Consider the following 26,854-nt stretch of genomic DNA (forward strand, 5'->3'; position numbering starts at 1 on the left):
AGCATCGAGAGATTTAGTTGAGATGAGAATAGTCCCTGTCCCTGCCACTGAATTGATTTTAACTTTTAATGGTTCCACACCTTCAGGCATCATCGACTTTCTCTCCTTTAATGTGTCAAACTGCTGCCAGAGGTCATCGAGCACTAGAGCATTAAATGCACCCTCCAGCAAACAAGCAGCAGGAGGCCCTGGATCACTAAAACATTTTAGTGTCCTTGAGCTCATTGTTTAGGGTTTAGGGCCAGCAACTGTCCCTGCTCTGATCAACCTCCAGCTGCAGCATTAAAGGCTAAGTCAGCTGAACATGATTTTCTCAGCAATAAACACTTAGAGGAAACTTTGAGGTTAGTTGGTGCCTTGGAGGAGCTCTTAAGACTGAAACATTTTCCTCAGGAGTCGGTAGAGACCAAAAGCAGAGCAAGAAGCTGAGTTATTAAATGCCTCATGGTCATAAACACCCCTCCCCTCCAAATTAATATTCATGTTGCCAAGTATTAATCACATGTAAAATGGTAATCTTGAAGATCTTGGTTGTGTTCTCTAAATAGTGTTACCTTTGTCAAATTATCAGTCAGTTGAACGTTTGCCTTCCCTCTCTGGGAGAAAGACAACTTATTAGATAGTATTATAGATAGTGACATTACTGACATTTATTTAATCAAGTCATTGCGATGTATCACAAGTTGCAGATCCCTAAATGGCCACTTGAGGGTGGCTCCAAAAGTGAGTCTATCCCCATAAGCCTCCACACATTACAGCTGAAATGAACGTGTTTAGAACCCATATAAATGCAGTTCTGGTCTCTCAAGCTAATTTATTCATTGATGATAATGGTACAGGGGTGAATCTTACATATGATTCACGTAAAGTTGTGCAAAAATAATGGTGTGGCCACTTTGAACTAACGGTAGGCGCCTTCACAGGTTGCCTCTGCTCCGCTCACGCTTCAACTCTTTGCCAGTTTTTAAATTAGTCAAGATTGGTTCATAGCTGTTTGTCAACTCTACGCCGTAGCCTGATGTTCACAGTTGACACAGCTGGTGCCAGCACACAGTGTTTCTCAGTTAATGGTTTAAATGAGAATTTGTACTGATTAGATTGTATTCAGCATTTATTTTCATCAGGCATTTGCTCCGACCATCGGTGATCTCTCCGGTGTTGTACTGGGGCTTTAATTAAAGGTGGAAGTGTCTGATTCAAGCACATATCCTCCATCGTAGCATTGTGTGCATTCTTCTGTGCTGCTGATAATCAATAAGTCTTTTTGTGTCTGTGTAAACAACGTGCTGCTTGAACTATCGAACTGCAGTAAGCAATGATGAGCCAAGCACCTATATACCTGTTGTTGTTTTCTTCTCTGCGGAGCTTCGAGCCGTATCCAGGTTGTCAGCCTCGTTGTAGATTGCACTTAGGAGGAATCTGTTTTAAAATAGATACAGACAATAATTACTTCTTCTGTCTAACTAAGTTTCTAAGTAGCACAAGTACAGTATTAGTCAACTATTTCATGTAAGATGAAAGTTAGACCAGCTGCAAGTTAGACTTTTTATTTTTGCACATTTTCTGGAACAAAACTCTTGAGAGGATGTGCTATATCTGTTTAATTAGCTGTAGATGTTGCAGAAACCAGTAAGGCAATTAACGTCCTCCACAGATCCCTGATGTGATTGTAGACAAACATCAGATCTGTTGTCGCCTCTCCGCTGCTTGCAGTAATCCCGTGTTTCAAGCTGATCTGTTTTTAAAAGAAAGTTAAACTCTCAGCTCCAAATAAACACTTCTCAACAAGGACTTTAAAGTGGTTGCTAGGGCACAAAGCGAGACACACTCTGGCGTCTACTTCAGACTAATCCAATTAATCGGTTTCATTCCTAAAGGCTGTTTTGTTCTGTAGAAGCTCAGCCAGCTCAGGGCAAACGTAAATATCCCAGAAACACAGATGATTCATTCCCCAAAAAATAAAAACATTTAGTGAGAATAAGAACCCCGATTGTTCAGAGCAAACGCCCGAGATAAACGTTTCCCTGCATTCAAACGCAGTTTAAATTGAGTTTGACAGCAGCGTAGTCTTCTAAAATCATCTCTTGTAAACATATCCGCTGTCTCAAAAATAAAAAATTAGGATGAATCTGTTGCAATATCTACTCAAAGAGGCAGAGAGTCTGTCAACAGGCGCCTCAGCAGATCAGAATGCAGCCACCTGGAAAAACTTTACTGCTGCGGTCTTTCTCTCCGCCTCCTGTATACCTGCAATCCACACCTGAAACAACACGTTCACTCCTGTTCACCTGCAGCCTGTGGAAAAGGAAGAAGATAAATGAAAAAAATAATTTTCAGATGTGTACAGGGCAAGTCATACATTAGTCAGCATTCAATTATAAACGCTATTAAGACAAGACAAGACAAGACATCATTACCTCCGAAGGTTTTGCCAGAGGCTGCATGAAGAGCAAAATACAGTAAACAGCACAAATACAATACGTAACATACAGATCAGTGTTTACATGGTAAAAACCAGAGTAGTCAACAAGATACGATACGATACGATACGATACGATACGATACGATACGATAAGAAACGATACGACACGACACGATACGACACGACACGATACGATAAGAAACGATACGACACGACACGATACGATACGATAAAAATTTATAGATCTTCAAGGGAAAATTTGGGTGTTATAGCTTCAGATGCTAAATAATAAATAAATATAAATATAAATAAAAAATTGAATAAGATAAAAAGGAAAGTAATATAATAATGGAACAAGAAATATTTACAGTTACTGTTTAAGTAACTAACACACTACAGTCTGGTGATAAACTAACACAACCAAACAAAAGTAGAGTAATTAAAAGTAACTGATGTAAAGGTTGAAGTAATGGAGGTTGAATATGCATATGGACAGTCGTGAATTTAGTGAATAATGGCGGAAAACAATGACTTTACTGTGTACGCCTGAGCAGCTTTGGTCCTGATTTTTTTTAAATGTTATAATAGGTCGTAAAAGAAAGTTCAACAATTTCGGAGACACAACTGAAATTTCATTGGCAACCTCAGTCACCACACATGTCTGTATACTACAATGTCAGCAACAAATGTTGACCACAGTGCTGTGGAGAGCAGTCTAAAAAAGGAACAGATACAATAAAAATGAAAATGAAAAAGGCTAGATTAGAAATATTGAAAATGCATTCAAATTCACAATAAAAAGCAGCTATCAAACTGAATTAAAGACTAAATTAAGACAGTTTTGGGGGCTGCAGCTGAGAAAGCACCATGTTCTTGGGACAACCAGAAGACAGTGGTCTGCAGACCTGAGTTACCTTAATGGGTCATGTAGTTGTAGGAGCATTCAGTGATTTATAACAATAAATCTTAAAAAAAACATAAAAAAAGACCCCGTGTCTGACTGGTTTTGAGACTTGAGTGTCCTGTGTTTCCCTCAGGTCTGATCCGGTCCCGTGTGCGGGGAGCCAACACGGCCTCTGCCGCCATCTTGACCTTCCTGGACAGCCACTGTGAAGTCAACATCGACTGGCTGCAGCCGATGATCCAGCGAGTCAAGGAGGTACAAAGCGGCGGTCTCACAGTCAGCCGTCATTCACACTCTCCAATTAGACATTTAATACACGCAACACACACTCATCTGGAGGTGGAGGACTTTTTTTTTTTTTTTTTTTTTTATCCCTGAAGACATCAGGGGATTTTTGCTGCTTTTCACAGTTATAGTTTATTAGCTGTGATGTAATACGTTGGCACTTCATATTGTTAAATAAACACTCAGTTTGAGGTTTAAGTCACACTCTACCAGCTGTAACAGTCCTGCCACTGCTGGAAACAGGATGGTGTCATTTTCCCAACCGATCTGTTTTCCACTTGTCCCTGTGCGTCTAAATTTATTCCCTATTGACTATAATCATAATCCGCTGCATTTATTCTCCGCCAGCATTAGCGTCTGTGGCATCTGTTCTACATTTCAAGACGTTCGCATCTCAGTTTTGGAAGCTTTTTGAACTGCTTTTGCGCCCGAAACCATCAGCTGTATGTGCTCCTTAGAGAAAACGTCAGGTTTTCCGTCACATAAAAATGCCACCTGTGCAGACGGAGCTTAGTAAAAGGAGCCTGTTTTACCACCTTCTTTGGTCTAGGGATGACCTGCTAACTAGACTCCCTTGGACTCCCTTATCTGTTACTCTGCTTGCCACATAACAGAACAATTTTGGCTTGTTTTTCCTTTTATTTGTACATAACATACAATTCTAATGTTAGATTTGCAGAGTCCACAGAAGTAGTGAATGTGAGTTACTGCAGTGGTATGTGACAGTGTTTATTCTTGCGCCAGGCTCCTGAGTGTTTTATGATAAAAGTGCAGTGGACAGATTTCCTCAAGTCACTTCATCCTGTAAATTAAGCGACTCGGCCTGTCAGGGAAACCTAACATCGCATCCAGCTGTGAACGTTTTAATAGTTTAAAAACAAGAATGTGAACACTGCCTCTCCTCCTCCGAGGACTGGGGCGATTTTTGCTGTGTTTTTTAATTTCTCTGGTGTTTCCGTGTGCCGTTTTGGCCGCGAGCCTCTCTGTTTGTGCTCCAGTCTGCTTTTTGTAAGTGCTTCGTAGAGTGGCACAGGGGCGAGCGTGCACAGAATGTGAATACGGCAAATAATTAGAGGTACAAAAGCACCTGCAGAGATGAATGTGAGCAGCTTCTAAGACACGAGTAGCTTTAGTTTTTTTTCGACCTGGCTAAAATCTGCTCTAAAACTACTTTAAATAAAATAATTGGATAAAATGCATGTCTTTAAAACATTAATCAGAATATAACCTTTTGGACAAGTGATTCTGTCCAGTACTGAATTCAATTAATAGAAGAAAATGAGCAAGATGGTTTAATCGTTGCTGCCCACATGGATCCCAGCCGGAGAGAAACCAATCTGATTTAATTTCCTCCTGATCAGATCAGTCCGTTCTGATTGAGACATTTTTATTCTGATTATTTGCATCTTGATAAAGAGGAATTTTGTTTCCTGTCCTTCTTGACTAAGCAATGAGTAATAGACTGTTTTGATGGCTGTCACCTCCCGCCCAACATTTCTAACCTGTGACTGGGCTCTAATCAGCCCTGCCGCTCCCTAAAACCTCTGCCATCCCCCATCGCAAACATTCCCGCTGACCCCAGCGGTCAGCAGGAGCGGCTCCACTTCATATTTCTCTCGGTAATCACCTCCGTGTGCTCCCGCTAAAGCCTGACGCCCTGACAGAGCTGCTTCCAACGCGCCCCAATTTCTTCATCTCCTCCTTTTTTTTTCCTACAACTTTACTCACAGACACTGAGCTCTTATCAGCTCTTCAAGTGCCTCTCTAGTTCTATTAAGTCTTGGAAAACATCTTATACAAGAGTGCCATTTAATTAAAGGAGTAGTTTTTTTTTTTATTATTCACTTGGTGCTAAATATGAAGCTAAAACCTGTACATTAAAACCTGGAAACAGCTAGACTGGAAAGCCCATACTTTTGGCTCGAGCTAAACTAGCTGCTATGCTAAGCTAAGCTATCATTTTCCATGCACAGACATGAGAAATCAATAATTTTTGATTAATTCTTAGCTATAAAAGAGGAAAAAATAGAGAAAAGCTAAAGTATTCCTTTAAGATAAGAATATGGATTTATTTTCAGTAAAAAAAAAAGTTAGAAGTTCTGTGTTTGTGCAGAAAGTACCCGATCTAAAACACTGTGCATGCAACAAAACTCAAGTCAGATGTCTCTACTTTGCAAACCCCTTCGATGTTTTATTCACAAGCGTTTCATACACATTATGTTGTGTTTCCATACACTCATCTCTGGCTCTGGGCAGCTGTGACTCATCCAGCCTTTATTACAGTCTCTTAGCCTTTTAGTGCTGGGCTCGGTGATAATTCATCAGTTTCCCTGAGACCACAGCCCTTGCACTGATGATGTTGTACAGTCTCTTCAGCTACGTGCTTTCCAGGCTAGATTTAGGTGACTTCTCGGATGGCATAATTTATTTCAATCTTAAGATCATGAAGGCGACATAACTTATCATCTCTGGTTTTACGCTGCTCCTCGCCCGTCTTCACAAACGACAACAAATACAGAAATCTTGCTTTTGACAATAAGCCATGTTTTTTAAGCTCTGAAGAATTACAATAATCCAGGCTGAAAGACTGGGAAAAAACATACGTCTTCTTCTTCTTCCTCTTCTGTAATCTTTGTGTTTATCTTGATAACTGTCCTCAGGTTGGAAACTGTCTGTGTACAGACTGAAAATGGAAACAAGAAGCAACATTAACTATATTTAAAGCTCTCTATAAAGGTTATCAGTCATCCAGGTCATGGTATTTCCATAAAAACAAGCTGAAACAAATGCAACTGGACTTGTAGAGTGTCTTGAAGTCATCCAAGTTGCTTCTTCAGCTCTAAAACACTGATTTACGCTTGCTTTGGCTTGAGCTGTCGCCATCTTCCCAGATAATTAAGAATCGTCAGAGAGGTGGAGCTGATGCCAAATGATGCCTGTGCCCTAAAGTAATGCATAACTTTAAGTGTTAAGCTTGATGTAATTCAAATTTAGGTGAGTTAAATAAAAATCCACACCTGCACAGTTGCTGTAAATGACGGAATTAGCTGCAGAGGTGGTGCACCGGGCTGTAAACAAGTTTATTTCAATGGGGAACAGTGTCTGCAGCTTTTTGTATTTAAGTGGTGGCTGCATTAGCATTAAATGACATCAAAAACAAAATTAAATGAAGGATTACGCACAGTTGAAAACAAAATTTAAGCCTGGCTCTTGATCTTTAGCTTCAGCTGGACAGTGTGTCCCCTGTCAGCCTCTTACTCAGAGACTGGTGTGACAAATCTGGATGATGAAGCAAATCTTAACACATCAAATGGCAAGAGGAAACTGTCAAACTCGGTGCGCACACAAAATATGTTCCCAGTTACGGAGAGTTAAGCTTTATGTTCCTTTCTACAGATCTCAGTTCATTTTTGTTCTGTTTCCTCTTTCACTTTTATTCCACTTTTCACATAGACTTTGAAGTAACTTTAAATTACTTTCTCGATGACATTAAAAGCATCCAGATGGAAAATACGTCACTCTGACAGCGCAGTAAATTCAGATAGAGAAGAAACAAAAGAGCGAGAGAGGGGCAGAGATATTGAGACATCATCAGTGACATCCATTTTGGGAGCGCAGCCTCTTTGTGCATTACCAAATCACAGACGCCCATTAAAAGCCCAATAAATGTCTGTCGCATTAAGCTGTTGAGACCATCACTTTCCAAATTGCTCTCTGGCAGATTGGCATTTCACACTTCCCCCGCACTCTTTTGGTGCATTGAACTCAAAGTTCACAGCGGGTTCGATCACTGAGCAAAGACGAGGACGGCTCTAATTGGAAACAGCTTGTTTGGAACATCCTGACGCTAAGCTGCTCGACTACACAAACACACACACAGATGCTTTATGGGCAAACAACAGTGTTGGCACGGACGCACGTATCTGCAATCAGCAGATTTCTCTTCTGTTTACCTTGTGTTTCTTTTGGAGCAGGAATTGTTTCTTTTCTCACAAATATATCTCCTCTGAGGTCTGAAAGTGATGGATGGACGTTCTCAGCTTATGATCTTCACCAGTAATTGATAGACTTAAAAAAATATTGTTGTAGAAAAACCCAAAGATGAGAAGTTATATTCCACTTTTATCAACTGACTACGCCCTTTATCAAAAATATAAGATTTCATTTTTTTGGAGGCTTCTCTTGGCGCCTGTTAAAATGTTTTTTGTTGATTCCTTAGTTTTGCAAACAAGTTTTGGTTCAAACAGACGATTCTGACAAAGTCTTGAACCAAGCGAGTTCCTCTTTGAGGCTGTAATGTTTTCTGTAAAGAAAATGAGATTGTGAGATGGATAAAAGTTTAGCTCTTTGAACAACTTTGACAACTTTTTTTTGTGCTTGCATTCTTCTTCTGCTTATTTAGGAATTTTTTGGCATTTTTTTTTTACCCTTCTGTTAGTGCCCTCTGCAGGGTAAAATGATTTACTACAACTGCACTTCAGATTCTGCTTGCTTTCCACAGTGTTACTGTTGTTTTGAGCACTTGCTGGGCTGAGGTCATGATAATAGAACGTGCAGCCCAAGTGTCAACCAACCGCTACAATCTCCATACTTTTATTTTGTTAATTGCTTAATTCATATATAACCCAAATTTAGTAATGACAGAAATGCTTTAAAATACTTTTGTGACTTCTGTTTCTTGCTTATCTCCTCAAATGCAATCAGATGACTCCCTCAGTGTACTAATAATTTCATCACTCTGCTGTCCTCCCATGTAGGATCATACACGAGTGGTCAGCCCCATCATTGACGTCATCAGCCTGGATAACTTTGCCTACCTGGCTGCGTCTGCTGATTTGAGAGGAGGTCAGGACACGCAACTCGTGCACAGTGATAACTAATAACACACAGAATGTAAAATATGACTGGTATGAACGTCAGATCATGTAGCGTGGTTTAGCCAAAGTCTCATATCTGTCTTCTTGAACTCTTTAAAGCTGATGTCTAAACATTGAGGTTGTAAATTTTACTTTTTACTGCTCTCTTGATTCTTTCTTCTGTCAGGATTTGATTGGAGTCTTCACTTCAAATGGGAGCAGATTCCCATCGAGCAGAAAATGGCGAGAAGTGACCCCACACAAGCGATTAGGTATGTTTGCAATACTCTTTAGTCTTCCTCTAAAAGGGACCCTCGTAAATGTACATCTGTTTTAGTAGAACAAAATCAAAGTAATCATGTCATAAAGCCAGATTCTGACAACAAAAAAGACAAAATCAGGTAATAAATTAAATCCTCTAAGCTACGGCAGAAAGGCAGCGTCCTACTAAAAAGCCCATTCTGCTCTGATTGGTCAGATCCAGTAGCTTCATCAGGCTCCGCCCCCTTTCCTTGCCTCACCTCTGTAGATACAGTGTTGCTGGTGGAGGAGAGGCGTGGGGGGAGGGGCATACAATTTCAAGAAAGAGTTTCATTGGATACAAAATAAGCACACACCCCTTAGTGCTGGATGAGTCATCAGCATTTTTAAATCATTGAAAAACACTAAAATATAATTAAAATACGTACAGAATGACCTTTTTCTACTTGTTGTGCCCATGTACTTGTATAGAGGGGACATATAATTTAAGACTTACTATCTATTCCCAAACATATGTTCAGTCAGTTTAAGATATAAATTCCAGTGCCATAGTTTGATTTGTTGTTTTTTTCCTGGTGTCTTGTTGATTCTTGTGAGGTCTGTCTAAGTAAGAGAATGTGAATAAAGTACAGCAAACCTAAGTAGCCCTCTTCCCTACCACGCTCTGCAGGACTCCCGTCATCGCTGGTGGGATCTTCGTCATGGACAAGAGCTGGTTCAACCACCTGGGCCAGTATGACACCCACATGGACATCTGGGGAGGGGAGAACTTTGGTGAGCTCAGCCACGATTTCCAACTGTACCTTAATCATCCTCCATCCAAACTAGTTCTTTAAATAGTTCTGCAAAACCAAGCTTCACTCTGCCTAGCTGGTCCAGACGTAGACTTTAACTTTCCCTAAGTGGAGTGGGTTTATTAGAAGTCAGTGATTCATTATATTCTTCCATTTTGACATTTTCTAAATTACCTAATGGCTGCTACAGGGTTATGTGCGTGTACTGCATTCTGAAAAAGGATCATTGAGCTAAATCTCTATATGTACATTTCTGTAATCTCTAACACTCCAGAGTAAAAGGGAAAATAAAGGAAAATCAATACTAGATAATGGGTTTGACCTCAGCTTAATGAGAACAACAGTGCACTTTTTACAGAGGATAAATAAATATTGGTCCTCTGGAGTCAAATCTGGAGATTTTAATGTCTTCGTCTTGTGTATTTATGCGTCATGCCTGGCTGTTTTGCATGCTGCAGAGGTTTAACAGCTCACACTCACGTAACGCCAAACACGTCCTTGAAATTTGCAAGGCAGCAGTGCGTTAAATGATTCGCTCCAGCTTTCATACCGCTGATTTACAGCTTATAGCCATCTGCTGCATGATCAGGTGAACATGCCCGGGCTGATAGTGGGTGGATGCACATCGGACTGCATAATTTGCACGGATACACGTTGATAGGCAAATCCTCGGTGACATGCCTGCAGCCTTGGCCTCACCGTCTGCGTCTGTCCGTCCTGCAGAGCTTTCTTTCCGGGTGTGGATGTGCGGAGGAAGTCTGGAGATTCTCCCCTGCAGCCGCGTGGGTCACGTGTTCAGAAAGCGGCACCCGTACGACTTCCCAGAGGGCAACGCTCTAACCTACATTAAGTGAGTGGGTTGATCTGTCTGCTGCGCATAGTTATTATCCTGAAATGGCATTTACCGACTGCCAAGAAGGTTAATCCTGTGTTCAGCCTTACAATCTTTAAGTGTCGCATGATTCAGCACAGGTCATTGCGAAGTTTCTTTTCCCTCACCAGGCAAAACTTCAGAGTTTTCACACATTTTGCAGAAGAAAACAAACTTCATTTTTTGTGAATGTGTTCAGTATCTTAGGAAAGCCTTCATGGAATGTGTTGGACTTGGAGTCAACGATGATCAGATTAAAATTTGACGTCTGTCCCATTTTTGTTGAAGTGATAAATAGGAAGGAATTTCACTTTCACTCAAGGATGATCTGATGAAATTTGTGGTCAAAGGTCAAGATCACTTTGACCTCTGTTTAATTTTGGCCCAGAGATCAAGGTCACTTTAACCAGGTCACAAGGTCACATTCTTGTGAACATGGTCCGAACAACGACACGATGGAAATTCAACATGACCGATATCCCAGGGGCACTTTGATGGAATATGTTCAATTTTGTCACAAGCGTAAAATCAAGGATGAAATGATTAGAGATCTGGGGGTCAAAGTCACATGGGGTGAAAGGTCAAGGTCGTTTTGATCATGTCAGAGGGTCACTTTGACCTCACGTCCGTCCCATTTTTGTGAATGTGATCAGTTTCTTAAGAATGCCTCAATAGACATTTGACTTAAGGATAATCCGATGTGAGGTCACTTTGACTTCGTGTCCGTCCCGTTCTCGTGAACATGATCGATATCCGAGTCATGCCAGGATGGAATTATTTTCAAGCTTCCATTTGGACTCAAGGATGATCTGATTAAACACAGATGGTCCAGAGTCAATGTCACATTTCCCTCCTGTCCGTTCCATTTTTGCTCAATGACTGATCGATATCTCAGGGAAACTTTAATGGATGAATTGTTCAAAATGTGGCACAAACATCCTCTCGGTCTCAAGAGGCCAGGATGAACTTTTAGTATTTAAATTTATTGAAGAAGGGTCACTGTGACTTCAAAGAACTCAAGGATTTGTGCTCTTATTATGACATAATTTCACACAAATGTTGAGTGATTTTTTTATTGAAAAGGTTTGACGTCATAATGCTCCATAAAAACACTTTGATTAATGTCCTTACATACGTTACATGAGTCTGAAAAGACTTAAAGTGGCGGCATAGAAGAATAAAAGCTAGGCGATAATTCTTGCTCCTCTTCTCTTCCTACCACGTCCCTGACAGCCCTATATTTTTGTGGTAACCAGTCTGTCATCACCACAAGTTTAGCAGCAGTACATTAACATCTGTATATGGAAACTAACTACTCTGTTTATGTTTTTTAATTTGGTAACTAAACACAGTAATATTCAGTGCATATATTCAAACCAATCAGGATTAAAGGCTTTTCATCACCTCTTAAAACAATATCCTGCAATGCATCATGACGATGCTGGTGCAGAGCCCAGCTGATGTCTAACGGCTCCCTGGTTGTGACATTGTCATTCGAGTTGACTGCAGGAATGCCGGCAGCAGAGCTGTGTCATTACCGTATCTGAGCAGGTGTTGTGTCTTGTGTCCACGCAGGAACACCCGGCGGGCTGCTGAAGTCTGGATGGATGAGTATAAACAGTACTACTATTCTGCAAGGCCGTCGGCTCAGGGCAAGGCCTTTGGCAGGTTTGTACACTACGCTTTTAACCCTCATGTCTCAATGTACCATATAGACAGAGGAACAGGTGTTTGATTCAGTCTCTCTCGTGTTTTAGCCCGATAAGCTTTGTGTTAATGTTTATATAGAGACGTTGAAGACTGCAGCTAATGACTATTTTAGACCTGCAGGGGATATTCTTGATTAACAAATACAAAATAGTTAAAATTGCCTTTTATAATGTCCCAAAGCCCAAGGTGGCATATTCAGATTTGATCACAGACTCTTGAGATATTCAGTTACAGCAGCAAAACCTCACATTTTCACAGTCTGAAGAACTGGGTCATGTTTTTGCCTGAAAAAAATGACTGAACTGAGAAATTAAGGATCAAAATGTGTGGCAGTTAATTTACTGTGGCACTTTAGGCTCTTTGTGCGTCAGCGGCCCCACACCAGAGGAGAACAAGGTAGTATTTGTTGCGATGTATACACCGATCAGCCACAACATTAAAACCACTGACAGGAGAAGTAAGTAATGTTGATCATCTTGTGACAATTCAGTGTTCTGCTCGGAGACTTTTGGACCTGGCATTCATTGGTGTGGATGTTACTTAGACATGTAGCACCCACCTAGACCAGACCATCTATGCCATCCCCAGCAGGATGCAGCCTGACACAAGCACACAGACAAAAATGCTTTAGGAACAACTAAAAAAAAAACATGAAGAACAGCACAAGGTGTTGACCTGGTCTTCAAATTCACTAGATCCCAAACTGATCAAGTATCTGTGGGATGATCCACAGAGGCCCCTCCCCTCAACCCAAGTCATAAAAGCAGAAAGGCACTATTAAAGAGTTAAGTCTGATGTTAGCTGACTGGGCTGAGTTTAAGTCTTCTCTGTTTCATCTTCTCTCTCATGTTTTCCTCCTGCAGCATTGCTGACCGCCTGACGCTGCGGCGGAAGTTGAACTGCAAACCTTTCCGCTGGTACATGGAGAACGTCTATCCTGAGCTGAGGTGTGAAGATTGGTGATATTTCACTGAATATATCCTACTTTAAACTTTAAACCTTCCCTCTTTAGCGGGTGTGTGTAAATATATCCTAGCAGCAGCAGCAGCAGCAGCAGCAGCAGCGGCAACTGAAGCCACAAATCATTTTTTAGAGGAGATACACAATTTATATGCAGATCATCCTACAGTATGTGAATGACTTTATTCCTTTTTAATATTTATTTTGCGCTGTCTGTTATGTAACACCAAAGACATTCAAAGCTTTATATGCATTTCTATTAAAGACCAACAAATAGAGAGCAGTGAAGCAGAAAAAATGGATTTATAAAAGTTTAGTGAAAAGAAATCCTTCAGTTTTTCAACCCCTTGGGGTTTCATGGCTCTCTAAATATAACAGATCTGGATGAGAACCTCTGACTGTGTCCCAGGAGCTTCGTGTTCTCAAGCTACACTTTCACCTCTCCAGCTGCATCTGCTCCAAACATCCCATCGGCTCTTTAATCCTCATTGTATACTCTTATAAGAACATGTCGTAATGAGGCGTATTGCTGTGCGGTGCCGTTCAGTTACAGTCCCGTCCAGCTGTTCCCTGTTGAGCGTAATAAAGACCTTTTCTTTTTGGCTCCTCTCTGTCTCTGGTCCCTCAGGGTCCCGGAGCAGGAAGCGGTGTCCAGCGTGCTGAGACAGGGCGGTTTGTGTCTGGAGACCCGCGGGACCGACGGCCTCGGCCTGGCAGAGTGCAGGGGCATCGGAGCCAACAGGCCGCAGTCGCAGGTCAGGAGATAGAGGGTCGCACTCACCGCTACACACTGACGCCTTGGGTTATAGATGGATCCTGATAAAACTGACTCAGTGTGTTACATCTCCTCTACTACTGCTGCGTGAAGCTAATACCCCACAAGTACATACTGAACAAGAACAGATCTGCCACAACATTAAAACCACTGACAGGAGAAGTAAATAACACTGATCATCTTGTGACAACTCAGTGTTCTGCTGGGAGACTTTTGGACCTGGCATTCATTTATGTGGATGTTACTTAGACATGTAGCACCCACCTAGACCAGACCAGGCCCCCCCACCCCATAGCAATGACACTCCTTGATGGCCGCATGCACACACACAAAAACACTTTAGGAACAACTCAAAAAAACATGAAGAACAGCACAAGGTGTTGACCTGGCCTCCAAATTCACTAGATCCCAAACTGATCAAGTATCTGTGGGATGATCCACAGAGGCCCCTCCCCTCAAAGCCCCCCTCCCACTAACAACATTCTGTTGCCAGACACCACAGGACACCCTCAGAAGGCCCATGTCCGTTCTCTGATGAGTCACAACTGTTTTGGAGGCACAAGGTGGTCATAATGTTATGCTTGATTGGTGTATATCACAAAAGACAGTCTTTAAATGAATTTGAACCAATATTTGACAGATTTTTTTGTCTGGTTGTTTATAAAAGAATGGCTCTAATGATAAAAGTATTTAAAAAAAATCAGTGTGCTGCCTCAGTATTTATTAGTATTATTATTATTAATGTCAAAGCCAGCACAGTTTTAATCATTAAAATCTATTCTGTAATTATTTGCAAGTTTATTTGAATAAAAACCTGATCATTTTTATCTTTATAAAAACAATCCCTGCCGTCTTCAACAGTTGTCTCTGTTGCTAGGCTGCGGAGTTGATCAACATGCTATCAATTACCCCTTGAACAACAGTGGACGCCAAATCTTAATTTAAAACACTGCATCAGTCACGGTTCAACGACGACGTATCCCAACTCCCCTGGACGTGACATTTATTACTCTGTCTTATTATTTGTAGCTTGTAATATGTGCTCCAGATAAAGGCAGCACATGTTGGTGAAATGTCCTCTAAGCAAAGGATTGAGACTGCATCTGTTTGAAGCAGCTGAACATAAACGTTGTCTTATCTTATTGATATAATCTAGTGTTTTTTTGTTTTTCACTGAGATGTTTTTCTTGTGTTTTCCAGAAATGGGAGCTAATCGAGCCGCTGATCCGACAGCAGGACCTCTGCCTGGCTATTTCTGCCTTCACAGCAGGATCGAAGGTCAAGATGGAGCCCTGCAGCACAAAAGAGCCCAGACAGGTGAGATTTAACCTTTCAACGCGCATTGTGTTCTCAGGCTAGAGCCTATCCCTGCTGACACTGGGTCTCCAGTCTATCTCAGGGCTAACACAGAGAGACAGACAACCATTCACACTCACGCCTACGGCCAATTTAGAATCACCAATGAACCTAACCAGCATGTCTTTATATGGTGGGAGGAAGCTGGAGAACCTGGAGAGAACCCACGCAGACACAGGGAGAACATGCAAACTCCACACAGTCTTTTAAAAAGAAGCTATCTTAGTGTTAATTTAGGGTTAATGTAAGGAACAGGACTAGTTGAAATCAATGGTGACTTCTTTTTGCCGACACGTCTCCCTGATGTGCCACTCAGACACGAAACATTTGGAAATAAGTGGATTTGCCAGATGCTCAGCAGCCCGTCTGCCCCGCCGATGCCAGGAGGCTCAGACCATCTTATTGCCCCGATACAGATCCGGCCAGTTTGGCTTCCTAGGCGCGGCAGAACAAGCGCTCCAATAACTTCGGTCCCCACCCTGTTCCTTCCTCGCTCTCCCCCTTTTGTGAATGCTGAATACTAAGAGTCCCGCGAGGGCCCAAGTTGGCCGCATGGCGGATTTATGACATCGAAGAGGGAGTTATTAACTCGGACCATGTGTGTGCAGTGTGCGGGACTCTCGCCAGGCCTTCCTCTCATCTCTCAGCGGGCCCGTCGCAATCCTTTAAGAGGTCTTTGGGAGCCTGCCCATCAACAAGCAATCAGTTATTGCTGTGGGAGACGTTTGGTCTCTTTGTCCTGAGTTTTTAATCCCCTAGAAAGGGAAAAAAATACTCAGGTCTCTGTATTTGTTGGAGTCTTCCCACTAGAGGACTGAAATGTCTATTTTAAACTCTGAGGGACGGCTGCGTGTTTTAAAAAACGTTTAAATATGTAGGAATATTTCTTCCCTGTTTTATTTTTTACTGGCATTTTTGTTATTTTTGCATCATTTTTGATTCAGTCCATGCAGAAGTTCATTAGTTTGGGTTTGAGACACATGCACACACAGATACACCTCTCTCTCTCTCTCTGGGATTTTAAGATCCCCCCCCCCATCCCAACCCCAATCCAGAAACCTGAGCGTGCCACTCTCGCATCTTAACCTCATCTCTAACAGCTTAATCACTGAGCCAATGAGGAAAACACTTCTCGTATACCAGGTGATTTTGCGGCTCTGGCTTCGCTTTCAGTCTCGGGTTTCTCGACGAACTCGCTCCGGCACTCTTGGGAATTTTTTCCGCGGAAGACAGCGTTAGATTTATGAGGAACGAAAGACGTGCTTAAAGGCTGCAGTCAGGCGGGCTACTTAAGATAATCTACACGTCTGAAATCCCCTCCTTTTATCAGAGCACCCTGTGACTGATTCCTGCTTGAACAGACTTTTGAGAGAAACGATAGGAAAGAAATACAACACATTTATGCACCATTTATTTCCAGGTAAATATGTGAAATTGTCTAAGCTGTTGCCCACAGAGGCCCCTCCCCTCCCCTCCTGAGTCACCACTGATTTGAGGCACAAGGGAGACCTACACAATATTAGGAAGGTGGTCATAATGTTATGCTGATTGGTTTAAATGCATTTTAATAGTTCTGCACTACTCTGTTATTTTAAACAAATGCTGAATATCATAACCTTCATGAAGATAAGATTAGTGCAGGACTGTTATATAATATATATCCATTCAGTTTCACTAGTGTACCTAATGAAGTGGCCAGTGAGTGTGTTTAAAACTAAAATGTCTCCAGCTCCTAAGCTCAAACCGTTTCTTCTCTGGCACTTTGCTGGATGCTGTTCCCTGCAGCTGGCCGTACTATGAGTTTTCCACTCTGAGTGCTGTCATTCATGTGCTTGCTGTAATCCAGGCCTGACTCAGTCCATTACTCACTACTAGCATGAGCCTCCTGTGCTCATTTATGAGTAATACCAACCACAGCGTGCGTCTAACTCATGATTTTATATCTTTTTATTTAAATTTTTTTGTAGAAGTGGAAGCCTAAAGGCACCGCTCTGCAGCACATGGTCAGCGGCCTCTGCCTGGACAGCCAGACCCCGGCAGGACCCCCGGTCATCTCACAGTGTCGCCCCCAGATTGCCAGCCAGTCCTGGGAGCCTCAAGTCATCACCTGAGCCGCCGTTTGATGGGGGGAGGGAGGGAGGGAGAGGGAGGGAGAGGGAGGACACTGGACCCTGTTTGCAGAAAGACTCTGTCTGCCGCCTTGCTGGGGGATGGAAGGAGTCAGAACTGTACATTTGTGATGTCAGCTTCAAGCTCCTGCTCATTTTGGGGACAAGAGCGTCGCTGAAAACATTTCAAGGCCTCTGTTGAGTGTCTGAAGTCCTCTGTGTACAATGCTCCATCCTTTCGAGGATGCTGCAGTTCTTAATCTAAGCTTTTCACTGAAAAAAAAACAAAAAACTGTTGCACATCTCACTTTTCCATTTCTGTATCTGTCCTGGTCCACCGTTTGGGTGAAATTGCAATAGCGAGGATTGTGAAATGTGTTGAGCTGCACCCGAGACACCGTCACTGCTCGTCTCGGTGCCTGGTCTCAGGCACTACTGATGACTGCGTGGACCAGGGCAGCTTTATGTATAGCCAACTAAAAACCTGAGCTTCTTTTCCTTTTTGTTTTTTTTTGCTAATGGATAGCAGTCTTGAAAAGAAGCACCATGCAAAGCACCGTCAGGAACATTATTTATTGTTTTGCATGGTCAGACCCAAAGAATGTTTTTCTTTCTGTCTCTATAAAAGTTTTATGTAAATATCTGAAGCAGGTAACGGTTTGTTTTATTTGTGTAAAGTACTCTATATGTCGTTTGAGAAATTAAAACGTGGTAACAAAGACATTAATGTACATAAAATAAACTGTTTGGTCTCGGGTGTTATTTTGGTCGCAGCAGAGTTGCAAAGAGGAGCGTTTTTTTTCCAAAACACAATCAAGACTGTGTAATTTTGTTCTGCATACTTGGATAGAAATTCATAATTTAAACTTTAGTGGTTTGCTTCAAATGCTGGCTATGTAGGATTCAATTAAACTTTATTCATACAATGTCAATAACGATCCGAATTTTCTCAAGACGCTTTAGAGAAACTAGAACCTGAAACCGCTAGACTAGAGCAGGTGTTATTTTTTTCTCTTTTTATTTATTAAAGTGCTTATAAGACATTTAAACTAAATAAAAAGTTCATTGTATTTGGAACATTTCAAACTTTTCTGTTGGTTTGGTTCTGTTGGGGAAAAAAAATGGAAAGTCAAGTCTTGAATGCAGCCATTTTGGAAAAGGCTGCCAAAAGCCACTGAATGCAGAGCAAGCATGAATCCACCAGGGGGCAGGTGACAAATATTAAATTGCATGCAACAGGTTTTTCAGTGCAGACGTCTCGGAAACTCGCGTATAAAATATGATATATTAGCCGCTATAGAGGAAGAAACCTTGAGCAGAGCCTCAAGCTCACCCATGTGCTTGAGGCTGACCGGGTAGAGAGACAGAAAAAAAGAGGGAAGTGAGACATAAGAGGAGGAGAAGAGAGCAGCAGAAGGAAGTAGGTACACTCAGACATGCAGCACATGCACAGATCAGCCATAAGATTATGACCACTGACAGGTGAAAGGTATAATACTGATTATCTGGTGAACATGGCACCAGTGAGTGGACTGGAGAGATTTATTTCAAGATCTGTCTAAAGACAAAGTTAAAACAAAGGCAGCTGGATGTTTGTTTTTTAAAGACATTTCATTCAAGTAACTTCTTCAGTTCTTAGAAACTGGTGGAGATGTGAAGTTTTTATTCAGAACATCTGTGGGTGGTGCACACCTGAAACTCGCATAGATGTTGCATAGATAAACCTGGGCGGTTTCTTCTTCTTCTTCCTTTTCCTTTAAACACTACACAATTAACGACCAGAAACTCTCCAGACCAAAGGTGTGAATGAATGAGAGTGAAACTCTCAGGATGACTTGTGAAACACTCAAACAAGTCCAGTTGCCTTTGCTTTGGCTTCGTTATTAAATATAATCTGGATGAAGATTTATTACGGTGAGTTGTTCTAATATTCACTGTCTCCAGCGGATGGATCCAAATGACTTCAGTTAATCCCTGACCTATGAAAAATGTAGCTTTGGTCCTTTAATGTATGAAACCAGAAACCAGACAGAGAAGTAAAGGCAGAAGTTTTTGTAGGTGAAGAAGAAGAAGGAAGGAGGAGGAAGAAGGAGGAGAAGAAGAAGGAGGAAAAAGATGAGGAAGGAAGGAAGGATGGAAGGAAGGAAAAGAACAAAAGGAAGAAGAGGAAGAAGGAGGAGGAAGTAGGAAGAAGAAGAAAAGGAAGAAGAAGAAATGAATGAAGAAAGAAGAAGAAGAAGGGATGGAAGGAGAAGAAGAAGAAGAAGAAGAAGAAGAAGAAGAAATGAAAGAAGGAATGTCGAAGAAGAAGAAGAAGAAGAAGAAAGGAAGGACAACTGAAGCTGCCAGCCCCATTAATGTTAATGGTCCACTACATGTGGAGACATGTTAAAATATGTTTTAACATGACATTTATACATTAAAATACTATGATCAGTGCAGGCAACTTTAATACATCTGTGCTCCTGTTGTGTCTAAATGGGAATAGGAAGGTCTATTATAATAAATGAAAAGCTTCTTTACTGAGTTGACACAGAGGAACCACCAGGGGGCAGAGTGTCCTCACAGATGTGTCAGGGAGAGTTTATGAGTGACCTTGACAGGTTGATGAATGAAGCCTTGTTGTAAAAAAAAAGGGGGGTCATAAAGAAGATTGAGTTTAAGATAGTTCAGGATGAGAAGCAGAGAGACAACACGTGTGTGACAGAGAGAGAGAGAGGTTTACTGAGAAGTAGAACACATTTACGTGCTAATCATCAACATAACAGGCTTGACAACTTTGTTAACCAAGAGTTTTTTTTTCTTTGTTGGTTTTGTAACCTCTGAGGCCGCAGAACATGCCACACTGACGCTCAGTAGGCTCCAGAGCTATGCAAGGAATGTAACTTAATGCTGATAAACTTCTGGCCTTTTACAGGGGCCAAGGTTTCGTCATCAGAGGGGAGAGGGGTGGGAGGCAAACCTGGGAGCAGCTCTGGACGATGAATGTGAAAAGAAAGAGTGAGTTTCAGTCACTACAACAAGCAGGAAACATGGCAATGCGCAGAAAATAGGAAGAAATGACTGTTGTTACAAAGGAGCAGGCCTCAACTGTGGGATCTCCTCACCGACAGGAAGCAGTTTGCATATCAGCCAGACAGACAGCACATGACAAAGGTGCTGGACGCTTGTTAAATGCTGCCTTATACCTCGACTTTAGTCCTATTAGAGGATAATATTGCACTTTGGAGTCATTTCACAGCGTTGAGTTACTGTATTTTAATAGTTTAAACACACAAATCAAACTGACAACCCCTAAATAAAGGCAACTGAATCCACAGCTAAGTTAAATCTGTATGTAAAGCAGTTCAAATCAGCTCCACTTCAACCAAATACAAAGGTAATGCTGACCAGGGAGGACGACATGTGTCACGGAAATACTCAATAAAGAAAGGATTTACAAATTTAGCATAAAATAATGTGTAGTTTAGCTCATTACCATAATAATAGTGAAAATGTTTAGGACTCTAGCAGATGTACAATAGTTGTATGTGTATATTTTAAAATTTAAAATCATAAATTCACTCATTAATTGTATCAATACCCTATCAGCTGATCCTAGTACTAGTATGTACATATTTTAAAATTTAAGATCATACTCACTCATTAATTGTATTAATGCTAATACAACAACTACTACTACTACTACTACTACTACTAATATTCAGGACCCTATCTGCTGACCCTAGTACTAGTGTGTATATATTATAAATTTTAAGATCATACTCACTCATTAATTGTATTAATACTACTGCTACTGCAACTACTACTACTAACTGCTACAGCTACTGCTACTGCTACTACAACAACTACTGCTACTACTACTACTGCTACGAACTACTACTGCTACTACTACTACTGCTACTACAACAACTACAGCTACTACAACAACTACTGCTCCTACTACTACTGCTACTACAACAACTACAGCTACTACAACAACTACTGCTCCTACTACTACTGCTACTACAACAACTACAGCTACTACAACAACTACTGCTACTACTACTACTGCTACTACAACAACTACTGCTACTACAACAACTACTGCTACTACAACAACTACTGCTCCTACTACTACTGCTACTACAACAACTACTGCTCCTACTACTACTGCTACTACAACAACTACAGCTACTACAACAACTACTGCTCCTACTACTACTGCTACTACAACAACTACTGCTCCTACTACTACTGCTACTACAACAACTACAGCTACTACAACAACTACTGCTACTACTACTACTGCTACTACAACAACTACAGCTACTACAACAACTACTGCTCCTACTACTACTGCTACTACAACAACTACAGCTACTACAACAACTACTGCTACTACTACTACTGCTACTACAACAACTACTGCTACTACTACTACTGCTACTACAACAACTACTGCTCCTACTACTACTGCTACTACAACAACTACAGCTACTACAACAACTACTGCTCCTACTACTACTGCTACTACAACAACTACTGCTCCTACTACTACTGCTACTACTACTATTGCTACTACAACAACTAGCTACTACAACAACTACTGCTACTACTACTACTGCTACTACAACAACTACTGCTACTACAACAACTACTGCTACTACTACTACTGCTACTACAACAACTACTACTACTACTACTACTAATAATAATAATATTCAGGACCCTATCAGCTGATCCTAGTACTAGTATGTACATATTTTAAAATTTAAGATCGTAGTCACTCATTAATTGTATTAATACTAATACAACAACAACAACTACTACAACTACTACTACTATGACTAATATTTAGGACCCTATCAGATGACCCTAGTACTAGTATGTATATTATATAATATATTGTATTAATGCTAATACAACAGTAATGTTAAACTGTTAACAGTAACAATATTTTTATGTATCTTTGTTTATACATGTACTTTTACCCATTCTACCCATTCATTATTCATTTTAATATAAAATATAATTCATTATTATTATTATTATTATTATTATTATTATTATTATTATTCCCTAGCATTGTGAGACGTATGGAGCCTAATTCAGTCCACGTCGTGACCATAACAGATAAATAAAGGTTTCATTTGAACGCTTGACTTCATCAAAGAGCAACGAGCGGCGCCGCTGCAGTGACAACTCCTGCAGAATACTTTAGCGGTCAGCGAGAAGCGCAGTGGATCCTCTCTGATCCAGGTCGCTCCGTCAACTAATCGATCACCTCGGATGCGCGCGCGGCGGGCCAATGGGGGCGCGCGGAGGCGGTCCGTTGCTAAGGAGGAAGTTTGGTTGAGCCTCGGCGTAGCAGCCATTCAGCGGCGGTGGCTGAAGCGATTGGACTGAGAGCGTCTCTCCCGACACTTTCTGTGGAATTTGAATTATTTTTTTTTTTTGTCGGCACGGTTCGTGGGGCAGCAGGTGACGGCACGGACGGGGCATCTTCTGGGTCGCAGCGGTGATCACAGGTTGGTTGGTTTTGGGGAGGAGGGGGAATTAAAAAAGGTCGTGTTAAGTTTTTGATGAGGTAAAAGCTCGTTAGCTCGGCGGGCTAAGCGGCACTAGCTTGTGCTTTTCGGATGCGGCACACGCAGCTACGTTAGCTCCCACTTACACTGGCGTTTAGCTCGAGAACGAACCCGAGCAGAAAAGCAAAACGAGCAAACTGTTACCTGTGAGACAGCCCACTAACTCACACACACACGTTGGAAAATACCTGCTTCCTCACCTCCCTGACGAATTAGCTAAGACTAGCTTCAGATAGCTAGTTAAGTAGCTAGCGATACTCAAGTTACCTGGATAACTTTAAGACTTGAACGTTACTCAGCAAAAAATAACGAGCTCGTACTAAAACCGTGGCTTTATAATTTGTCGTGGTGTATCTTCACACGCTGTCACAAGTCAAAAGCTGACGGTTCAAGTTTCTTGGCAAGTTGGAAGAGAAAAAAAAACAAAAACGTCTCGATTCAGCTCAGTCACCAGACAGGTTAATCACCCTGGAGATATAAACCAGTGACTCACAGTCCGATGTCTTGTGTAAAGTGACAGAATGTGCCCCTTCGTGATCTTATATATCTGTGTTTTTTTTCTACACCTTTAGCTTGGAGCAGCCTCAGAGCAAAACATTTCCATTCTGGTCCCTGATCAGATAAACATCAGTGGTCAGATTACCTTGCACATAGCAGACGATGATAGCCACATGATAGATACTGAGATGCCCACCGCAGCAGCAGCAGCAGCAGCAGCATCCTGTTTATTAGATGGTAAACCCCCCATTTGGATTATCTCATTACAGCCATAAGTCATTGCTGTTTTGTGGATGGGGGTTGATGGTGATGAGGTTTGAGAGTAATGCAAGGTGAGACCCATCTAGGTCAGCTGGAAAGTGTTTGGTTAAATGGTTAAAATTGTTATTGTTAGCGTAAATTGCACAAAAAGTGAATCTGTGCACATTTTAAGCAGCCAACCATGATCTACAGCTGCAGATTATTTTGTTATAAACTCTAACGTTGCTCATTGTTTATTGTAACGGCGTAAGGACTTTCCAAATAATTCATAAAGCGATCCGTCTTCTAGAAATGAAATAAACAAGCGCAGAGATTTGTCTTTTTGTTCAGATTTTTTTTTTTTTTTAAAACCAACTAACTCATGGCTTAGCTCATCTCTCAGAGTGAGGGAGGCAACGTTGGCTTTCTGCCACCGAACCCACTGTTCAAGTCTGTCAGCTGTTTGGGAGAGGAGGAGAATGTAAGGGAGCCAGGATCTGTCCGAGCTGCTTTGTGATTCACTCTGTGGGAGAAACCGGTGTTCACTCTCTAGCGTTTTCTCCGAACCAGAGGGCCCTCTTCCAAGCAGTGTGACGCGCATGTGAACGCCGGTGCAGTGATGCAACGCAGGTAGATAAACTGGCTGTGCGATGACGACGCAATCAGAAGGCTTCACTTTTGTCCCCTGATAGCAGAGAGACCGTTGAGCTTCTTGTCGCTTGTGGCGAAATCGGCGTCGGCGTGTTCCCGAATCAATAAGGAATGACAGGAATGGGAGATATGCCTCTTTGTTTTGATCCTCAAACTGATCTGGATCAGCTCAACCAACTCACCTGTCTTATTTATTTGTCGCGTTAATCATTACTTTCTGGTGCCGGTTTAGATGTTGTCATCAATATCCCATGGCTTCCGAGGGAATAAATAAAACGTTAGATGTTTACTTATTCAGTTTGTGGTAATGTGAGCGCATAGATACAAGACACAGAGGTGCCTTAAATCCAGTCGTCTTCCAAGTAAAGAGGTATTTATTCATTAGAAGTGAGAATGTAGTACATATTTATGTGTCTTTGAAACTCTAGGTAAAACTCTAGTCACTAAAAGGCTGCTGGAGTGGGGACACTAGCTCTTGTAAGCATCATTATCATCCAGGTCCATGTGACACTTGGTAACTTTATTGCACTGAAAGTCTGCTCTCCGCATGCAGCACCGTATTCTTAGCAGATTGGGCCGGGATCCAGCAGAGTCACTCTGAGAGGATTCAACCAGAGGGGAGGTTTTAGAACCAGGATCTCAAATGTGCAGCTGACCCCATTTCAATATAAGTAGCCAAAAATAGGTTAGTGTCGAACAGCAGGGTTGATCTGAACTCTTGATGTGTTTGTTGGTAAGCAGGGTTGTTGGTACGCAGACATATATCGGTGTTGGTTACGACTTTTTCTGCATATTTGTTTGCTCCTAGTATCCAAATGCGTCTTGGGTGATCTGATTACAAGCGGACAGCTGTCAGTACAAAAAAGCACCAAAACTCATTGGGGATGCATTAAGATCAGGTCATTCAAACCACTTGGGACACAAGTACTTACTCAAATGGCATAAGTTGCAATCGTCCAAGGAGATTTTTTTACAAATCCATCTAACACCATGGCCGATTGGGGTTGCCTGGAACACGCCAATTCATTTTCGGATCATTTTAATTATTTCTTCTTTCTATTTTCGTCAGATTAGGTTCGGAAAGTACATCGCTGCATCCCGCTGGTTAAAAATAAAGACGGTCTTTGCAAACGGAAATTATATAGTTTTTTATATGCATGTAGATTGTGAAGTGAAACCGGGCGACCGTAGATGCATTTAATCCCAGGTGTGAACGCTGGCAACTATTTCAGTTTCTATAGGAAATAAATTATTACTATTTGCGATGCTACATACAAACCATGCAGCGTTTGTATCTGTAGGCAGTTTCTTTGTGGCAGTCTCCAGCTTTGTCAGCACTCGATTAAGAAATGGGAAAAACAACAGTGTAAGGTTGGGCGTTGCGAGGTGTTTTACTGCTTTGAGCGCTGTTCTTTGAATGTCCCCATTTGGGACAATATCTTTAGCTCTTAATTAGGTCCAAGGGGCATTGAGCTCCTCTTTTTTTTTTTTTTTTGCCCTGGCTGTTTTAACCGTGGATTAGAGCCGGGAGAGTTGGGGGGGTGGGCATCGCTGTATGCGAGGAGTTGCCTTACAGGTTTGTGTCTGTATCACTCCTCCCTGGATGTGGTATGGGGCTCAGGGAGACGCCTTTTGTCTCTCTCTGGGCCCCAATATAGTGTGATACCTGAGCCTCCTGGGCTGGAACAGCTCATGCTTTATTCAGCCCTCTGATCTCTGCTTTAATTATCAGTGACCCAGCACACAGTGACGGTGGTGTGTTGCACAGGGTGGGAAATTTGTACCAGCCTTTTGGCTCAGGTGCACGTCACTTAACAAAGAGACGTGTATTTATAAGACAAAACAATAGGAATGACCTTAAAGTCAACGGTAGGCCGCATTGACACTCATTACGGTATAAATTTTTTTTCTGCCAGCCATTTAACTGCTAATTGTAGTGGTAACTCGGAATATGAACAAAGAGTTTGCCTCTGACTGTGAAATTTACTCGCCTTTTAGAAAACATTAATTACCTAAAATACATGTGTGTGTGCACGGTTTCATCTTCAGCTGCGCTTGTAGTAAGACTAAAGACTTTGATGTTTGACGACACGAAATCAAGTTTCGGCATTGGCCTTTTGAAACCGCCTCTTCTCAGGCAACAGTTTCTCAGTTCCCGTGCGTGCACTCCTGTGAACTCGGAGCGCGGTCGGGTGTAATAACTACTCTCAAAAATCTAAGTGCCGTGTGTGCGTGTGTCTGTATTTATATCAAATGGCTCCCCTGCGCGTGGCACGGGTGGCGGGCCGATGCTGTTTCCCTCACACGTTGCGGCTGTCTGCAGGCGGCTTTTCGCCGGAGTTGTGTCTAATCATGTGGTGCGGTCGCGGCCTTTGTTGGCCCCGCCTTGCTGCCGTGTATCTACGTTGCCGTGGCGCCAGTCTCCTGGTAACCGCCACAGTGGATGCTGGATGATGCAGTGATCAGAACAGTATGACCCTAGAAAATGTTCACAGTTTTGGTCCCGCGTGTCAAAAAGACAGAAATTTAAAAACAACAAAGAGACTTGTCAGTAGAAGTATAATAAGATACAGATATTATATTATTATACAGA

General features: G+C 41.8%; 2 protein-coding genes across 4 annotated transcripts in view; both read left to right on the forward strand.

The window, feature by feature from the left end:
* galnt16 (UDP-N-acetyl-alpha-D-galactosamine:polypeptide N-acetylgalactosaminyltransferase 16) overlaps nucleotides 1-17,310 on the forward strand; it is a 30,780-nt gene extending 13,470 nt beyond the window's left edge. Inside the window, exons 6-15 of the mRNA XM_084569216.1 lie at nucleotides 3,460-3,581; nucleotides 8,369-8,456; nucleotides 8,655-8,739; nucleotides 9,399-9,502; nucleotides 10,246-10,372; nucleotides 11,969-12,061; nucleotides 12,967-13,050; nucleotides 13,692-13,818; nucleotides 15,039-15,155; nucleotides 17,162-17,310. Coding sequence (XP_084425342.1) covers nucleotides 3,460-3,581; nucleotides 8,369-8,456; nucleotides 8,655-8,739; nucleotides 9,399-9,502; nucleotides 10,246-10,372; nucleotides 11,969-12,061; nucleotides 12,967-13,050; nucleotides 13,692-13,818; nucleotides 15,039-15,155; nucleotides 17,162-17,305 — 1,091 coding nt within the window. The 3' untranslated portion in view covers nucleotides 17,306-17,310. The remainder of the gene's footprint in view (nucleotides 1-3,459; nucleotides 3,582-8,368; nucleotides 8,457-8,654; nucleotides 8,740-9,398; nucleotides 9,503-10,245; nucleotides 10,373-11,968; nucleotides 12,062-12,966; nucleotides 13,051-13,691; nucleotides 13,819-15,038; nucleotides 15,156-17,161) is intronic.
* A 5,363-nt stretch (nucleotides 17,311-22,673) lies between these two features.
* The window catches only part of numb (NUMB endocytic adaptor protein), a 39,089-nt gene continuing 34,908 nt past the window's right edge, over nucleotides 22,674-26,854 (forward strand). For all 3 annotated transcript variants that reach the window (XM_084569786.1, XM_084569789.1, XM_084569788.1), the window contains exon 1: nucleotides 22,674-22,812. The gene's annotated coding sequence lies outside the window, so the exon portion shown is untranslated. The remainder of the gene's footprint in view (nucleotides 22,813-26,854) is intronic.

This window comes from Chelon labrosus, assembly GCF_963514085.1.
Source record: "Chelon labrosus genome assembly, chromosome: 20".
Taxonomy (NCBI): domain Eukaryota; kingdom Metazoa; phylum Chordata; class Actinopteri; order Mugiliformes; family Mugilidae; genus Chelon; species Chelon labrosus.